The sequence below is a fragment of the Aotus nancymaae genome, unplaced genomic scaffold (assembly GCF_030222135.1).
Source record: "Aotus nancymaae isolate 86718 unplaced genomic scaffold, 86718_ANA_hifiasm-v0.15.2.pri h1tg000028l, whole genome shotgun sequence".
NCBI lineage: Eukaryota > Metazoa > Chordata > Mammalia > Primates > Aotidae > Aotus > Aotus nancymaae.
Window position 1 is genome coordinate 6,980,261 of NW_026988441.1, and position 19,607 is coordinate 6,999,867.

A 19,607-nucleotide genomic window follows, 5' to 3' on the forward strand; every position below is an offset into this window, starting at 1 on the left:
TGCCATGTTAGCCAGGCTGATCTTGAACTCTTGACCTCAGGCGGTCTGCCTGCCTCAGCCTCCCAAAATGTTGGGATTACAGGTGTGAGCCCCCACACCCAGCCTATTCATCCATTTTTCTGAGACCTCCACATGCCAGGCTCTTCTGGAGCTGTGTTGGTCACAGCAGGCTGGTCTGTGTGGGAGTCAGAGCTGCAGGTTCTCCGTGATCCTCATGCAGCAGAGGTTTCTCTCCTTTGTGGGCCAGCCAAGCGCTCTGCTCTGTATCACCCATGTGCCCTGGGCCCATGGCACAGCCATCATCTGGAGTGCTGCCAGCCCTTGGGCACTGGGAAGAAGAGAAGATGGCACAGCAGGCAGTGCCTCCTGAAGCTTGGACCTGATAGGACACCTGTCCCCTCTGCTCACACTCATTAGCCAGAGCAGGTCACCTGGTCACACCCAGCTTCAAAGGGGTGCCGGTCAGCACAGTCTCTGTGTGTGTCTGGAAGGAGAGAAAGGAAGGATTATTTATGGACAGGCTTAACGCCGGCCACAGGGTCACAGAGAAAAAGCTGACCCTGACCCTTTCCTGCAGCGGGACTGGGTGTAGGAGTGAGAGGGCTGAGAACACCATGGATAATTCTTTCCTGTAGTTGAGTCATGCCAAATGCCCTGTCAAGATTTAATCCATTGGTATCAAGCTATATAAAAACTTTTTTAAAAATTCAGGCTGGGCGGCCGGGCATGGTGGCTCACGCCTGTAATCCCAGCACTCTGGGAGGCTGAGGTGGGAGGATCACCTGAGGTCGGGAGTTTGAGGCCAACCTGACTAACATGGAGAAACCCTGTCTCTAGTAAAAATTCAAAATTAGCCAGGCGTGGTGGTGCACGCCCGTGATCCCAGCTACCCGGGAGGCTAAGGCAGGAGAATTGCTTGAACTCGGGAGGTGGAGGTTGCAGTGAGCCGAGATTGTGCCACTGCACTCCAGCCTGGGTGACAGAGTGAGACTCTGTCTCAAAAAAACAACAAAAAATAACAAGCAAGAAAACAAAGAATTGAATGTCATGTAGCCTTGTTGGGACTATGGAAAAGGAAGAAAGCCACAGGCTCATTCAGTCTTGGGAAGGTCTGGATGATCCTGCATGAACCAAAATGACTTGAACTTTATGTGCAGACACACCCCTGCCATCCGTCCCCAGCTGACTGCGTGCTGTATCATAGCCCTTCTCCAAAGCAGGGGTGGGATGCTCTGATTTCACTACAGATTTTCCACTTATGCATTTTTGGAATCAGCTTAGTGATTCCCCTTTGTACATAACCTTTATTTTTTGCTTTTCTGTTTTTATTTTTGAGACAAGTTCTTGCTTTGTCACCCAGGCTGGTGTTCAGTGGCACGATCACAGCTCACTGCAGACTCCACCTCCCAGGCTCAAGCGATCCTCCTGCCTCAGCCTCCAGAGTAGCGGGGATTGCAGGCAGGCATCATCGCACTGGCTAATTTTTGTATTTTTTTAGAGACGGGTTTTCACCATGTTGTCCAGGCTGGTCTTGAACTCCTCTGCTCAAGCAATCCACCTGCCTCCCCCTCTGAAAGTGCTGGGATTACCGGCATGAGCCACAGTGCCTGGCCTCTTTTTCTTTTTTCTTTTTTTTGAGATGGAGTCTCGCTCTGTCACCCAGGCTGTAGTGCAGTCACCCAGACACAGTCTCGGCTCACTGCAACCTCTGTCCCCCAGGTTCAGGTGATTCTCCTGCCTCAGCCTCCCGAGTAGTTGGGATTACAGGCCCCTGCCACTATGTTTGACTAGTTTTTTTTTTGTTTTTTTTGAGACAGGTTTCACCATGTTGGCCAGGCTGGTTTCAAACTCCTGACCTCAAGTGATCCGCCTGCCTCGGCGTCCCAAAGTGCTAGGATTACAGGCATGAGTCACTGTGCCCAGCCTCTTTTGCTTTTTAAGAAATAATTTTGTTTAATATTTAAAGCACTTGTATTAGTTAATGATTTGTGTTCAGCAATTTTTTTTTAATTTTTTTGGACAGTCTGACTCTATTGCCCAGGCTGGAGTGGAGCGGCACAATCTTGGCTCACAGCAAACTACGCCTCCTGGGTTCAAGAGATTCTTATGTCTCAGCCTCCTGAGCAGCTGGGACTACTGGGACTACAGGTGTGCCCGACCACACCCGGCTAATTTTTGTATTTTTCATAGAGTCAGGGTTTCACCATGTCGGCCAGGCTGGTCTTGAACTCCTGGCTTCAAGTGATCCTCCCGCTTTGGCCTCCCAAAGTGAAAAAGACATTTTAAAGTCTGAGCTCTAGAATGCCTTTAATTTACACGGTATAGTGTAAGAGAACAGCATGCGAGTGCGGCTTGATCTTACCTGCAGAAGTGGAGGAAGGACTGGATTAAATTTTACTCAATAGCAGCGAAATTCGGGGTATTTAGTCATTTTCCTCCTCCAGGAGTTAGGCAGAAATGGGCATTGCGACATCCAGGCTGTGGCCTTGGGCAAGTGTCTTCAGCGCTCTGAGCCCAGTTACTCCTCCTGAAATCAGAGCTGGCAGCGATTCCCGGACGCAGCTTTGTGTGGTAGGGAAGGCTCGCCCTCACTGGGAGGCAGTATGGGTGTGAACCGGCTCTTCATCATAGTCTCTGTCAAGTGAAAACACATGGGGATAATCTAGAACAGTGGAAAACCCTATCCCAGATCCTTAGAGAGTGAGGAAACCATTTTAAGGTGACCTGACCAGCATTTAAAAATAGGAATAGGCTGGGCATGGTAGCTCACACCTGTAATCCCAGCACGTTAGGAGGCCAAGGTGGGCAGATCACCTGAGGTCAGGAGTTTGAGACCAGCCTGGCCAACATGGTGAAACCCCATCTCTACTAAAAATACAAAAATTAGCTGGGCATGGTGGCGGTAGCCTGTAATCCCAGCTACTCGGGAGGCTGAGGCAGGAGAATCGCTTGAACCTGAGGGACAGAGGTTGCAGTGAGCTGAGATTGTGCCTGGGTAACAGAGCAATGCTCCGTCTCACCAAAAAAAAAAAAAAAAAAAAAGGAATAGAGTGGAATATAAAGCATCATGTAATACAGGGTGTTATTTTTAAAACTAAATTTTAAGTGAGCATGTTTATGGGGTGTGGTGTGATGTTTCAATACATATATAAATTGTACAATGATCAAATCAAGGTTATTAGCAAATCCATCATCCTAGACGTTTGTCATTTCTTTGTGGTGAGAACATGCAAAATCCTCTTTTCTAGCTATTTTGAACTCCATTATTGTTGACTATAGAGGGTGGTATTCTTTTGTAGTATGCTGGTGCAGCCAGGTGTGGTGACTCACGCCTGTAATCCCAGCACTTTGGGAGGCCGAGGCGGGTGGATCACGAGGTCAAGAGATCGAGACCATCCTGGTCAACATGGTGAAACCCCGTCTCTACTAATACAAAAAATTAGCTGGGCACGGTGGCGCGTGCCTGTAATCCCAGCTACTCAGGAGGCTGAGGCAGGAGAATTGCCTGAACCCAGGAGGCGGAGGTTGTGGTGAGCCGAGATCGCTCCATTGCACTCCAGCCTGGGTATCAAGAGCGAAACTCCGTCTCAAAAAAAAAAAAAAAAAAAAAAAAAAAAAAAGTAAAATGTATGGCCGGGCGCGATGGCTCACCCCTGTAATCCCAGCACTTTGGGAGACCAAGGCAGATGGAGCACCTGAGGTTGGGAGTTCGACTACCCTGGCCAACATGGTGAAACCCTGTCTCTATCAAAAATATAAAAATTAGCTGGGCATGGTGGCACATGCCTATAATCTCAGCTACTCGAGAGGCAGAGGCAGGAGAATTGCTTGAACCTGGGAGGTAGAGGTTGCAGTGAGCCGAGATCACACCACTGCACTCCAGCCTGGGGGACAGAGTAAGACTGTCTCAAAAAAGAAAAAAAAGTAAAATGTGGCATACAAAAGTTTCTGACCTCTTCCCCAAATAAACTACCTGCATGTAAGCCCTCCTTTCAGGCTCTCCTGTTCGGGGGTTCCCAAGTTACAACATTAAGAAGTCCCAGGAGCTGGGAAGAACCCTGTTGAGCCTTGGTTCAGGTCTGGGCTGAGGGCACTAAAGGATAGTCCTCTTCCGCCCTCTAGTGGTTGTAGGTGTCCAACTCCCTTCTGTTTTCCCTGGGTCTTCATCTCCTCCAGCCGTGCTTCCTGTTCTTGTTTTCTCATCCTGTCCCTTCAAAAACCTGCTTCTTTTTTGGCATCCTCAATATCCCGTTTCACCTGTGCCCTCACTGCTAGGTGGATGTTTTTAAAGAAAATTGGGAACACTGGGAGGCCGAGGCGGGCGGATCACCTGAGGTCGGGAGTTCGAGACCAACCTGACCAAGATGCAGAACCCTCCTCCTCACTAAACATACAAAATTAGCTGGGCGTGGTGGCGCATGCCTGTAATCCCAGCTACTTGGGAGGCTGAAGCAGGAGAATCGCTTGAACCTGGGAGGCAGAGGTTGCAGTGAGCCGAGATCTCGCCATTGCACTCCAGCCTGGGCAACAAGAGCAAAACTCTGTCTCAAAAAAAAAAAAAAAGAAAGAAAGAGAAAGAGATGGAGAGAGAAAGAAAGAAAGAGAAAGAAAGGGAAGGAAGGAAGGAAGGAAAGAAAGAAAGAAAGAAATTTGGGAACATTATATATTACTTCACCTGTAAAAATATCAATATCACTATGATGGCCAGGTGCGGTGGCTCATGCTTTGAGAGGCCAATGTAGTGGGTCGCCTGAGCTCAGGAGTTCAAGACCAGCCTGGGCAAAATGGCAAACCCTGTCTCTACAAAAAATACAAAAATTAGCTAGTGTGTGGTGCATGCCTGTAGTCCCAGCTACTTGGGAGGCTGAGGTGTGTATATATATATACACACACACATATATAAATCACTATGTATGTTTAAAAGATGAAGAGTTAAAAAATGCTTTACTCCCTTACAAGTAAAAGTAATCACAATTCACAAAATCATAAAATATTCTGTTAATGTCATTTCCTTGGTTCTTATTTTTACTTTATAGCTTTGCATAGTTATAAATCATCCATTGTAATAGTTTTCTGTGTTAATTCTTTGTTCATCTAATTTTTAATTCTTTGTGGCTGCTTACCTAATTTCCCCCGCCCCCACAATTTGAACCTTGTTGTTACTGTTGTAGAAACTAGGTCATTTTTTCTGTTAAATTTTCTTTGGTTTCAGTTTTGCCAATTACATCCTTGTGTTGTCATTTAACATGTTTTTCTTTCTTCTTCTTTTTTTTTTTTCGAGATGGAGTCTCCCTCTGTCACCCAGGCTCAAGTGCAATGGCGTGATCTCAGCTCACTGCAACCTCCACCTCCCAAGTTCAAGTGATTCTCCTGCCTCAGCCTCCCAAGTAGCTGGGATTACAGGTGCCTGCCACCATGTCCAGCTAATTGTTTTTTGTATTTTTAGTGGAGATGGGGTTTCGCCATGTTGGTCAGGATGGTCTCGAACTCCTGACCTCAGGAGATCTGCCTGCCTTGGCCTCTAAAGTGTTAGGATTACAGGCTTGAACTATGGTGCCTGGCCATTACTTAACATGTTTTCTAGCCTTTGAATTTCTTTTAAACTGGTGTTTAGATATGGAGGCTTGATCAGATTCAAGTTCACTTGTTCTTTTTTTTTTTTTTTTGAGACAGGTCTCATACAAGAAAGAATTCAGGGCCAGTCCGTAAAGTGAAAGCAAGTTTATTAGGAAAGTGAAGGAATAAAAGAACGGCTGCTCCATAGAGAGAGTAGCCCCCGAGGGCTGCCAGTTGCTCATTGTTTTTTTTTTTTTTTGCTTTTTTTTTTTGAGATGGAGTCTCACTCTTGTCGCCCAGGCAGGAGAGACAATGGCTCCATCTCGGCTCACTGCAACCTCCACCCTCCGGGTTCAAGGGATTCTCCTGCATCTGTCTCCCGAGTAGTTGGTATTACAGATGTGTGCCACCATGACTGGCTAATTTTTGTATTTTTAGTAGAGATGGAGTTTCACCATGTTGGCCAGGCTGGTCTTGAACTCCTGACCTCGGGTGATCTGTCTGCCTCGGCCTCCCAAAGTGCTGGTATTACAGGTGTGAGCCACTGTGCCCGACCTTGCTTGCCAAAAAAATTATAACCATTATAACCATTATAAAATTTAATTTAATTATAAATTAAGTTTATAAACCAATGAAAATTATAACCATTATAACAAAAAAAAAACCATTTTTATGGTTATTTCTTGATGATATGGTAAACAAGGGGTGGATTATTCATGCCTCCCTTTTGTAGACCACACAGGGTAACTTCCTGACATTGCCATGGTATCCGCGAACTGTTGTGGCACTGATGGGAGTGTAGCAGTGAGGACAACCAGAGGTCACTCCTGTCGCCATCTTGGTTTTGGTGGGTTTTGGCCAGCTACTTTACTGCACCCTGTTTTATCAGCAAGGTCTTTATGACCTCTACCTTGTGCTGACCTCCTGCCTCATCCTGTGACTTGAAATGCCTTCACCATCTGGGAATGCAGCCCAGTAGGTCTCAGCCTCATTTTGCCCAGCTCCTACTCAAGATGGGGTAGTTGGGATTACAGGTGCGTGCCACCACACCTGGCTAATTCTGTTTTCTAGTTGTGATGGGGGTTCACCATGTTGGCCAGGCTGGTCTCGAACTCCTGAAGTGAAGTGATCCACCTCAGGATGGAGTTGCTCTGGCTCAAATGCCTCTGACAAAATGCCTATGGAAGGCATGTGGTCTCCTGTAGCTAGGACACCCACAGTCTGTGGCGAGAGCCTGTCATCCCTCTGTCCCTTCACTCACCCCTTCCCTAGGAGTCTTTCAGTGCTGGGAACCGGCCCTGGCGTTCAGCTCCCCCACACCACACTCCCAGATTCCTCACTCTTCAGCCCTGACATCTGCATCTCCTCTGTACCAACTCTTGGTGTTTTCTCTCCGAAGACCTTGTCTAGGTATGTTGGTTTACCCAATATTTTGGTTTCTCTTAGTGGGAGTGGTGCTTCCTGGTTGTGTCCACTCAGCCATCATGACCCTTCTCTAGGCATGATTTTGAAAACATTGTTTTTTTGAGACAGAGTCTTGCTGTGTTGCCAGGCTGGAGTGCAGTGGTGCAATCTCGGCTCACTGAAACCTCCAACTCCCTGGTTCAAGTGATTCTCCTGCCTCAGCCTCCCAAGTAGCTGGGACTACAGGTGCGCACCACCACACCTGGCTAATTTTTGTATTTTAGTAGAGACGGGGTTTCACCATGTTGGCCAGGATGGTCTCAATCTTCTGACCTCGTGATCTGCCCCTCTCTGCCTCCCAAAGCGCTGGGATTACAGGCTTGAGCTACTCCTGTGTTTTGTTTTTTTGAGGCGAGTCTGACTCTGTCATCCAGGATGGAATGCAGTGGTGCCATAAATGGTTCACTGCAACCTCCACCACCCGGGTTCAACTGATTCACATGCCTCAGCCTCCCAAGTAGCTGAGATTGCAGGCACGCACCATCACACCCGGCTAATTTTTGTATTTTTAGTAGAAATGGTGTTTCACTATGTTGGCCAGGCTGGTTTTGAACTCCTGGCCTCAAGTGATTCACCTGCCTCGGCCTCCCAAAGTGCTAGGATTACAGGCATGAGCCACCACGCCCGGCCCTTTACTGTATTTTATTTTATTTATTAATTTATTTTTATTTTCTTTTGAGATGTATTTTTGTCCTGTCGCCCAGGCTGGAGTGCAGCGGTGCAATCTCGGCCCACTGCAATCCCCACCTCCCAGGTTCAAGCCATTCTCCTGCCTCAGTCTCCCAAGTAGCTGAGATTACAGGCATTTGTCACCATGTTTGGCCAATTTTTGTATTTCTAGTAAAGACGGGGTTTCACCACGTTGGCCACGCTGGTCTCAAACTCCTGACCTCAGGTGATCCATCTGCCTTGGCCTCCCACAGTGCTGGAATTACAGGTGTGAGCCACTGCTCCTTGCCCTTTACTCTATTTTTAAATAATTGTTTCCTCTGCTATGTATTAACTCCAGTGTCCTTAACCTATGCTGGCTAATACTTGTTGTAGAATTTTACGACAGCCTCATAACCTGGTTCCCTGCCTCCTACCCATTCCCAGCCCACCATTCCCAGCCCAGCCTCCATCATCTACACTGCTTGGAAGCATCAGCACCTGCTGTCTGCCTTTGCCTAGTTACCACTCGCTTTCAGCGTAAAGACTAAAAGATCTCGCCTGTCAGTTTTGGATTTCCAACTTCTAACTCTTGCCTGCCTCTAAAGTCTTGCATTTACTCTGGCCTTTGACACGTTTTATTTCCAGCCATATTAAACTACTTTAAGTTATACTTCTCCAGAGCAAGACGTGCTTCCCTTAAAACCTACTGTGGTTGGGCAGGATGATTCATGCCTGTAATCCCAGCTCCTGGAGAGGCTGAGGTAGGAGAATTGCATGAACCCGGGAGGCGGAGGTTGCAGTGAGCCGAGATCACACCTGCCATTGCACTCCAGCCCGGGGACAGTGCGAGACTGTCTCAAACAACAACAAAAAACCAACCAAACAAACTAAACCCTCAAATCATAGAAGACTTAAAAAAAATTGGCACTTTCTGTTGAATACTGATGAATCACAGAGTCTTACAATCTAACATTCAAACTTCCAAGGTACAAATCAAAATTACTTAGAATCCAAGGGTAAGCTGTGGCCGGGTGCGGTGGCTCTCACCTATAATCCCAGCACTTTGGGAGGCCGAGGTGGGTGGATCACTTGAGGCCAAGAGTTCCAGACCAGCCTGGCCAACATGGTGAAACCCCATCTCTACTAAAAACACAAAAAATTAGCTGGGTGTGGTGGTGCACACCTGTAATCCCAGCTACTCAAAAGGCTGAAGCAGGAGAATTGCTTGAACCCAAGAGGCAGAGGTTGCAGTGAGCCGAGATCATACCACTGCACTCCAGCCTGGGGGACAGCAAGATCGGTCTCAAAGAAAAAAAAAAAAAAGAAAAAATAAGAGAATTCATAGCCATCAGATGTTTCAGACAAAGGAGAATATTGCAGAATGAAACTTGGAAAATCAAGAGTGAAGGAAGAGAAGAGAAATAGTAACTATCTGGAAATATCTAATAGGCTATTTTCCTCATGAGTTACTGAAATAGCCAACGGGTTATATAAAACTTAATGGTTAGAAGTACAGGATATACAATCATTTCCAAGGCTTTTTCTTTTTCTTTTTTTTTTAAGATGTAGTCTCACTCTGTCGCCCAGGCTGGAGTTCGGTGGTGCGACCTCGGCTCACTGCAACCTCCGCCTCCCGGGCACTTGTAGCATAATGAATTTACATTATTCTAGTAATAACGGTAATAGGTAAAATGTTAAAGGGACAACAAATAGAAAACCAATACCATTAGTAAATACCCGAGTCTCTTTAATTGAGAGATTTTGTTAGCTTCCCTGCTTTTTGTGGTGGAACGGTGAGACTTCAAACAGAGTGTCCACAAAAATTGGCTTTCATGTTAATCAGGAGACTATCCCTTTCCAGATCTTGTCACCCATAAACACAACTGCCTTGAATTTCTTCACCCTGGGTCTTCAGGAAACGTGTCAGTGGATGAAACAGTCACATACTGAGCCATGATTAGAAATGATTTAAAAGTACCATTTTTATTCTCTTCAGATTTCTTTTGAGATGGAGACTTGCTCTGTCACTAGGCTGGAGTGCAACGGCACAATCTCGGCTCACTGCAACCTCCGCCTCCCTGATTCAAGTGATTCTCCTGCCTCAGCCTCTTGAGTAGCTAGGACTACAGGTGCGCACCACTACACCCAGCTAATTTTTGTATTTTTAGTAGAGACAGGGTTTCACCATTTTGGCCAGGATGGTCTCGATCTCTTGACCTCCTGATCCAACAACCTCGCCCTCCCCAGGTGCTGGGATTACAGGCATGAGCCACTGCGCCTGGCCAGAAGGTACAGTCTTTCTCTATAGATATTCTTGAGGAAAAGGCATTGGGATACAGCCAATGAGTATCTTCTAGGTTACGTATCTGTCCCGAAAGCCTGTGTGACGGGCAAATGTTACTCAGCCCTCCTCTGTTTTGGATACTGGAATCAAGGATGCATTTCTTTTTATCCATTTCCAATGAGAACGCTGGATTCTCTCTTGCAGACACTCGGACTGACTCCCTTTACAGTCTCCTGTCTAAGATGGTGCACAAGGTAAGGGTCCCTTTCACTAATGCTTCTGCAGAGCACCTCCAGGGCTGGGTCCCCTTTCTTCTTCACCATGTTCAGCAGGGCCCGGTTCTTGCTCTCTGGTGTCTTTTCGTGCTCCACCAGCTCCTTCTCATTCTCGGTGAGAACCTCACTGTCTTGGAGATCATCGAGCACCCCGTTCAGGTCCCCGATCCCGGCTTGGAGTTGCCGGAAATTCTCCTTCACAAAGGCCGCACCTGGACGGAAGGGGGAGTTGCAGACTCTGAGAATTGCTCTCTGATAGGATTTAGGATCTACATCAAACAAAGATTCATCATTCCAGGCTGGGGGTGGCTCTTTTTTTCGAGATGGAGTTTTACTCGTTGTCCAGGCTGGAGTACAATGGCAAGATCTCAGCTCACTACAACCTCTGCCTCCCAGGTTCAAGCGATTCTCCTCCCTCAGCCTCCTAAGTAGCCGGGATTACAGGCATGTGCCACCATGCCCGGCTAATTTTTGTGTTTTTAGTAGAGAAGGGGGTTTCACCATGTTGGTCAGGTGGATCTCGAACTCCTGACCTCAGGTGATCCACCCACCTCAGCCTCCCAAAGTGCTGGGATTACAGGCGTGAGCCCCTGCGCCCGGCCAGGGACAGCTCTTCATCTTGTGTCTGTTGCCTAGCCCACATTCATTTCATTTTGGTATTTTACTTCCGGTTCTTGATTAACTTTCTAGTCTCGTATTTACTATATCCCTCTCAAAGTTCAGTATAAAACTACTTTAACTTACACTTCCCCAGATGCAAGATATTCACCCCAAGAATTTGCTGTTGGTGCTCCTTGTGTGGACATCATTGTCCTCATGCCCTCCAAAAAGTAAATCGCACTTATTTTTCTCTGGCATCGCTCGTACTTTGTAAATGAGAAGGTTAGAAGGAACGGAGCGTTGCTTTGTGAAGCCAAAGCACTCAAGGCCTCTTGATACCAGATACATCCCCCTGGCTTTAGGGTAAACATTTCACCAACCTGAGGAGGCAGGAGGGGCTGATGCAGCATCAAGCTGGATGTCCACTACAAAAGAGGGAAGAATTGGAGGTGAGATACAATGAGTCCTGTGCCCTCCCTTAGCTTTTCTAGTCTTTCATGCGCCAACTAGAACAATTGAATTCCACATATTCTATAAGGCGGGGATCTTGTTTGGCACAATACACTACTGAAGCCCAGTTAAGTCATGTGCCACTCACTGCCCATTTAGGAAATGTATCAGAGAGAGGAACACATTTTCCCAATATTCTTTCTTTTCTTTTCTTTCTTTTTTTGACTGAGTCCTGTTCTGTTGCCCAGGCTAGACTGCAGTGGCCCAATCTCAAGGTAACCTCAGCCTCCCAGGTTCAAGCAATTCTACAGCCCCAGTCTCCTGAGTAACTGGGATTATAGGCATGTGCCACCACGTGCAGCTAACTTTTGTATTTGTAGTAGAGATAGGATTACGCCATGTTTGCCAGGCTGGTCTTGAACTCCTGACCTCGGATGATCTGCCCGCCTCAGCCTCCCAAAGTGCTGGAATTACAGGTGTGAGCACCATTCCCAACCCATGTTCCCAATATTTCTACGTGCAGGTGGATGTCTTAGGAACTCTGAGGGCTACAACAATATTATATCATAATGTCATAAATTATAGTGAAGATAAATGTGCTTTAGACATAAACTATCAACATTGAAAGAGTAAATTTTTATTCGTGTTGGTACCAGGACTTAAAAGTTGATAGAAGTTTTGACAATCGAAGCTACCAATTTGAAAATAATTGAAATGATATTTCCCAGGAGGCCTTCAACATGGTCTTACACTTTCATCTAAAACTCCTGATGTCTGGGGGAAAGGAGGCACAACCATGGAGCTGGTCTGCAGCTCTCTATTTCTGCAACCTTCGCCTCCTGGGTGCAAGCGATTCTCCTGCCTCAGCCTCCTGAGTAGCTGGGATTACAGGCAGGTGCCACCACACCAAGCTAACTTTTGTATTTTTAGTAGAGACGGGGATTGGCCATGTTGTGGAAGCTGGTCTTGAACTCCTGACCTCAGGTGATCTGCCTGCCTCGGCTTCCCAAAGTGCTGGGACTACAGGCATGAGCCACCATGCCAGGCCTGATCTGCAACTCTCTAGACACTATGAGGAGATGGGACTGTGAGAATTCAGTGAAAGAAGGAAGACCGGCTGACGACCACAAGGGCCGGATTAGCCAACACCATCAACGCTGTGACTTTATTGTCCCAAACTACTAAAATACATGAGCAGAAACAGGCAAAACCCATTTGAATTGCTCCAAAATATTCCACAAGGTACTCATGTTCCAGAAGAACTCATACGTCAAGTATCCCCTTATTCCTGGGTGTTCATGTTGGCTTCATTTTTCCCTCATTACCAATAATGCTTCAAAGAACATCACTGCATATAATTTCCCTTCATCTGTGTACTCTTACATCATAGTATAGATTTCTAAAAGTGGCTTTTTGTTCAAAGGATAGTTTTTTTTTTTGAGACAGGGTCTCACTCTGTCGCTCAGGCTGGAGTGCAGTGGTACAAACTCGGCTCACTGCAGCCTCCACCCTCTGGGATCAAGTGATCCTCCCACCTCAGGCTCCCGAGTAGCTGGAGCTACAGGCAGCTACCACCATGCCCAGATAGTTTTTGTATTTTTTGTAGAAATGTGGTTTCGTCGTATTGCCTAGGTTGGTCTCGAACTCCTGACCTCAAGCGATCCTCTTGCCTCGGCCTCCTAAAGTGCTGGGATCACTGACATGAGCCACCGAGACTGGCCACAAGGGGCAATTTCTAAATTAATATAAGTACGTATTACTACCTAAAAGGTTAAGGCAATTTACAGTTCCTATGCAAATGCTAACTTAATGTCCTTATTGAAATTTTCCTAATGTGTTACTGAAGATAATGACCTGCTCTGAAGACTGATTTCTGCATCATTGTAGGTATTCAAACAGGATGACATTTGCAAGTACTGGAGATACTTAAATGTATCCACAGAGATTCAAGGACCTATGAGGAGATCTTTGGTAACTTTTCTGGGAGTTTCTAAATTCCATGAAATTATGTTTCTGATGTTGAGTTTGTATGAAGGGATGAAACATTTTATAGGACTTTTCATCAGACTATCTGAACGAACATGACATCCCAAAATTAAGAAAGGTGAGTGTGGAATAATTTATTGAATTGTGCAGAAAATGGAATGAAGTAGTCTTTAGGTTTGTTCTGACTCTTAAAATCTCCTGTTTTTGGCTGTGCACGGTGGCTGACACCTGTAATCCTAGCACTTTGGGAAGTCGAGGTGGGTGGATCACTTGAGGTCAGGAGTTTGAGACCAGCCTGGCCAACAGGGTGAAACCCCATCTCTACTAAAAATATAAAAATTAGCCAGGTGTGATGGTGGGTGCCTGTGGACCCAACTACTTGGGAGACTGAGGCAGGAGAATCACTGGAACCCAGGAGGAGGAGCTTGCAGTGAGCCGAGATTGCACCACTGCACTCCAGCCTGGGCAACACAGCAAGAGTCTGTCTTAAAAAAAAAAAAAAAAAAAAAACCTCCTGTTGTTTACCCGCAGATGTGGGGGGTTTCCATTTCCATGGCCATCCCCATTCTCAGGCCCCTCGAGCATTTGAACTGCTATGGATAAACCACTGCCATCACTTCTGTTTTCATCACATTGGCAATACACTGACAATCGATTTTTTATCTGGGATGGAACCAGAAACAGGCTTTCTTCTTTGACATCCAATGGCAGAGGTGTATTTTCCCCTCACCAAAAATGCCAGCCTCACCTACTCACCTACCTGGCTTCACCACAGTCTTCCAGACCAAAGTCCCATGTCTTTTGTCAGTAATCTCAACTTGAATGGGTTCCTTCATCTGCCCAGCATAGAATTTCGAGAAGGGCTGGATTTCTCCAGGACTCCTGTAGGACAATTTCAACTCCTAGAGGAAATACAGCAGTTGACTTAAAGCAGTGGCAGGTGGGAAGGCCTGGCTCCCTATAGTGAACTGGCCAATGGAACGTACCCCTGTTTTCTGTGCAATGTCATGGCTGGTTGAGGGGAAAACAGAAGGAGAAAGGTAGATCTTTTTTTATTTTTTATTTTTTTGAGAAGGAGTCTTGTTCTGTCGTTCAGGCTGGAGTGCAGTGGCGCAATCTCGGCTGACTGCAACCTCCACTTCCTGGGTTCAAGCGATTCTCCTGCCTTGGCCTCCTGAGTAGCTGAGATTACTAATGCATGCCAGCACGCCTGGCTAATTTTTGTATTTTTAGTAGAGACGGGATTTCACCATGTTGGCCAGGCTGGTCTCAAAACTCCTGACCTTGTGATCTGCCCACTTCAGCCTCCCAAAGTGCTAAGATTACAGGCATGAGCCACCGTGCCCAGCCAGTAAACATTCTTTTAAATTTACAATGTTAGTAAATACTTTTATTTTATGAAAGCAAGAGCAACCTAGCTCTAAACACCCCATGAGCCAGAGAAAAATGATCTGAGCTGAGTACAAAAATCTTATGTGTTGGCTGGATGCGGTGGCTCGTGCCTGTAATCCTAGCACTTTGGGAGGCTGATGCGGGCGGATCATGAGGTCAGGAGTTCAAGACCAGCCTGGCCAACATGGCAAAACCCTATCTCTACTAGAAATACAAAAATTAGCTGGGCGTGGTGGCACATGCCTGTAACCCCAGCTACTCGGGAGGCTGAGGCAGGAGAATCACTTGAACCCAGGAGGCGGAGGGTGCAGTGAGCCGAGATCCCACCACTGCACTCCAGTTGGGCAACAAGAGTGAACCTCTGTCTCAGGAAAAAAAAAAACAAACTTTAAGGTTTTGCCTACCTGGTGTATTATGTTCTATTAAAATAATATGTAGGGATAACTTCAATTGTGCAGAAATATACAGTCATCTTTACTAAAGATTTTACTAAAAATACATAAAATGTGATGTGTAATATAAGATATATTTCTTCATTCAAATACCTTAACAAATACTTGTTAAGTAACTTAGCTAGGCAAGATGTCAGGTCTGCAGGGAACCTTAACAGCGAAGTGGAAACTTTGATTTAGAAACAAAATGCAGTTTTAATCACAAGGTAAGTGCCCCAAATGCTAAAATGTTACCTCTGCCTGTGTTAAGGTCTTGGAAATATGTAATTTGATTAAGACTGTAGTCCTGTATTTTCAATTTTTAAAATCTTTATATTTGTGATTTATGAAAATACTGCATTTTGCTAAAATTCTATTTGTTTCAAAAGTACAAAATATTCTGAAATCTGTGGTGTTAGGTTTGAATTCTACCAACCGTGGGTATTATTTCCAGATGAGCAGAATTAGACACAATATAGTAGGCACCAAAGTTCAGGGGTTCCATCGGGGGGGAAGTCTGTAGACGCACACCACGGAAGCGCTCTTCCTCATCATCTATTGCCTGAGGAGGAAGGGGCAGAAACATTAGAAAGCACACAAACAAGGAAACAAGCACGAATACTGGCATGAAAAGTGTTCTATAGATTAAGTAGCATGTAGAATATGATTCAATTGATGTAAAGACTGAGATGACAGGGCCGGGCACGGTGGCTCACGCCTGTAATCCCAGCACTTTGGGAGGCCAAGGCAGGTGGATCACCTAAGGTCAGGAGGTCAGGACCAGCCTGGGAAACTTGGTGAAACCCCATCTCAGATTGAGATGATAGATAATATTTATATCTTAATAAAATATACAAATAATTTATTGCTCCATAATTTTCACAGTGGATACACCTATGTATCTAACACAGATAGACAGATAGATGGTAGAGTGATAAACTAGATAGATACAAATATCCCTCTATGCAAAAAAGATATTAACATTTTGCTGATGGACATCTCAGAGCCAAAGGATTTCTTGTGAATGCAAACTTATCATAATTTCTTGTACAGTTTGATTTCGTTCTTACATTGTAGAGAGTTTAGCCAGCGGACTTATGAAACAGGGGACAAACGGGTTTCCTTTTGATGTGTCAGCAGAGGACTGGTAGCTTGGCTGTGTATGTGAACTCGTCTATGATGGGCAAGGGTAGAGATGTTACTTCGCTCCGTCACAGGGCTGCTGTGAGATGCTCGGCCACCTGAGCACCAGTGAGCAGATATAGAAGAGTGAGGTCCCCTCTGAGAGGCCTGAGCACCAGTGAGCAGATACAGAAGAGTGAGGTCCCCTCTGAGAGGCCCAGCGGCCGGAGCAGAACTGGAGACCCGAGAACAATCTGAGCAGCCACCAAAGACAGAGAATGGAACTCAAACAATAAGAAAACCTTTCGGAAATCTCAGGCACAACTCAACAGAGACTTTATGGGATGAGCGAGCAATAATTTAAAAGCAATGATAGTAGGCAGCATTATTAGTCCAGTTGTTACACACCCTTGGGGTAATGACTGGGAGGGGCTCAAGGGGGCCTCAGGGAAGTTGGTGATGTTCTGTGTCTTGCTGTCCGTGCTGGATACATGGGTGTGTCCACTGTGAAAATTAGGGAGCAATACGTTATGTGCATATTATATGAATTTAGAAACATCAGTGATATTGATGAAGGAAGGATAGGCAAAGCTGAAACCTAAGCTGGGCCTGGAAGACCCCCACCCAGGCGGCGCTGAAGGCATTAAGAAGCAGACACCCAGATAGAACAGCAAAGTGGGACTATCCAGGGGCCAACAGCCTTCCGAGCTGAGAGCCTCAGGGCCTGACAGCATTCCTGGCTGACGGCCTCAAACAGATTCTGATCCACTTACTTATTCTCTCTGAACAGGTGATTATTATTAACTAACAGGTGTTCTGCGTTTTCTCACAAAACCAAGATAAACTAGGTAGCCAGCTGGTGCCTGCTTACCACGGGTCAAGGACAAACCAGAAAGTATTCGCCACGAGGGATCCCCGGGGGCAGGGCCACGTAGCCCGTGCTTAAAGAATTGTTTTAACCGGTGCATGATAGACATATACTGTTTTGCTACTTTAGAATCCTCAAGCAGTTTTCCCCTTGCCGGGGGGGAGGAGGATGCCAGGTTTTCCTTGCCATCGTTCTTCACAGCAAACAATATAATTTTATCATACACTCAGCATTTCTCAACAGTAGACATCACAGCAGGAGCCTTATGAGCCAGAAGAAAATGGAGTCCTATTTTCAAACTGCTTAAAAAGACCGTGCCAATCACAAATTTTAAATCCTGCCAGAATAAGCTTCACAAATGAAGGAGAGTTTTTCCCTGACAAGTGAATTCTGACAGAATTTGTCACCATTAGATCAGTCCTATAAGAAACGCCCAAAGAAGTGAACATGGAAAAAAAAGGTCAATATTCATCATCATAAAAACACATGAAAGTATAAATCTCACAGGTCTTCTAAAACAATTACACGAAGAAGGAAAAGAAACCAAATGGGAACATGGTAGGGCTCCATCAAAACACGAAGACAGAGGGTAAGAAAAATAAGGAACTAAACAACTAGGTAACAATTAACATTATGATAGGAGCAAAAGCTCACGTATCAATATTAACCTTGAATGGAAATGGATTAAGTACTTCGCTTAAAAGATAGCGACAGGGAGAATGGATAAAAAACATGAACCATCTATATACGGCTTACAAGAAACTCACCTTACTGGTTAAGACACATACAGACTAAACGTATTAGGTTGGTGCAAAGGTAACTGCAGCTTTCGTTGTAATAGCGTTACTTTTAATGGCAAAAGCTGGTTACTTTTGCACCGACCTAAAAAGGTAGAAAAGGTATTCCATTTCAACATGAACCAAAAGTGAGCAGGAGTAGCTATACTTATCTTAGATAAAACAGACTTTAAGTCAGAAACAGTTAAAAAAAAAAAAAAAAAACCCTCCACAAAGGTCATTATATAATGATAAAAACATCAGTTCACAGGAGGATATAACAATTCTCAATATTTGTGTACCCAACACAAGAGCATCCAAATTCATAAGGCAAATATTACCAGACCTAAAGAAAGAGATACAATATTATGGGGGACTTCAACACCTCAATCACAGCACTAGACATACCACTGAAACGAAATCAACAACAAAAATCATTGTAATTAAATTGGACATTAGACCAAATGGACTAATAGATACCTACAGAACATTTACCCAACAATCACAGAACACACAGTCTTATCATTGGCACACGGAACATTCTCCAAGGTAGATCACATGTTAGGCTAAAGAAGAGCCTCAATACAATTTCACAAATGGAAATAAGGTCAAGTCATTTGAAAGCAATTGAAATTAAAGAACAAGCTTCTGAATGATCTTGGGTCAATGACAAAATGAAAATGGAAATTACAGAATTTTTTGAAATGAATGAAATTGAAACAACATTTCAAAACCAACTGGACACAGGAAAAGCAGTGCTAGGAAGGAAGTTTATAGTATTAAATGCCTACATGAAAAAAAAAATAAAGCACAGATGAACAACTTCATGTTGTACATCAAGGAACTAGAAAAACAAGAACCAGTGAGGTGGGCAGTTTGCAAGGTCAAGAGATGGAGACCATCCTGGCCAACATGGTGAAACTCCTTCTCTTCGAAAAATACAAAAATTACCTGGGCATGGTGGCACACACCAGTAGTCCCAGCCACTTGGGAGGCTGAGGCAGGAGGATCACTTGAGGTCAGGAGTTCAAGACCAGCTTGGCCAACCTAGCAAAACCCGTCTCTACTAAAAATACAAAAAATTAGCTGGGCTTCCTGGCTACTAGGGTTGCAGTGAGCTGAGATTGCGCCACTGCATTCCAGCCTAGGTGACAGAGTGAGACCGTCTCAGAAATAAAATAAAATAAAATAAATAAAATGTGGTGAGAGAATTTCTGTATATTATTTCTTCTGCCCATCCCACAATATCTCCTCTCTGAGAGCCAGAAAAGAAAGCTCCCTTCTCAGTAGTCCTGAATTTCTGCGGGGATTATTGCGTGTGGCTCAAAGTTCTGCACCTACAGGTGAACCTCAGGGAGAGTCATCTATGCTGCTTTCCATGAAAACTGTGCCTTGCCCTTTCTGTTCCACAAGGAACTGGAGGGGTCAAGGGGATAAGCTGGAAATAAAATTCTCATCTTCTCTGGTCTTCTAAATCACTCGGCTTACCTTCCTTATCAAGGCATCGCTGGGGACAAGGTACAAGTGGAACTTAATATCTTCAGGATGGAAGTGATAATACATCAATGTGTTGGCGATGATGGAGATGGAGAGGCGGGTCCCGCTGGCGATCCGCAGCAGGATGCCCATCAGAGAGAAGCTGGGGTTTTCCAGGACGGCATAAAAAGGCTCCACCCGGGCTGGATGCTCCAAGACCATCCCTTCATCTTTAAAATGGGCAACAAGGAACCAGGAGATGTCCACCTCACCTGC

At 45.3% G+C, this 19,607-nt stretch overlaps 1 protein-coding gene across 13 annotated transcripts in view; it reads right to left on the minus strand.

The window, feature by feature from the left end:
- Window positions 1-31: 31 nt before the first annotated feature.
- Window positions 32-19,607, minus strand: part of CARD8 (caspase recruitment domain family member 8) — a 33,454-nt gene continuing 13,878 nt past the window's right edge. For 9 of the 13 annotated variants that reach the window (XM_064381086.1, XM_064381089.1, XM_064381092.1 and 6 more), the window contains 5 exons: window positions 19,344-19,606; window positions 15,526-15,651; window positions 14,027-14,168; window positions 11,211-11,255; window positions 9,398-10,442 (listed from right to left, as the gene is read on the minus strand). In XM_064381086.1, the coding sequence (XP_064237156.1) occupies window positions 10,120-10,442; window positions 11,211-11,255; window positions 14,027-14,168; window positions 15,526-15,651; window positions 19,344-19,606 (899 nt within the window). In that variant the 3' untranslated portion in view covers window positions 9,398-10,119. Of the gene's footprint in view, window positions 485-2,362; window positions 2,635-9,397; window positions 10,443-11,210; window positions 11,256-14,022; window positions 14,169-15,525; window positions 15,652-19,343; window position 19,607 lie in introns of those variants that run through there. The other 4 variants (XR_002478157.2, XM_064381093.1, XM_021668508.2 and 1 more) reach the window with 4 other exon arrangements.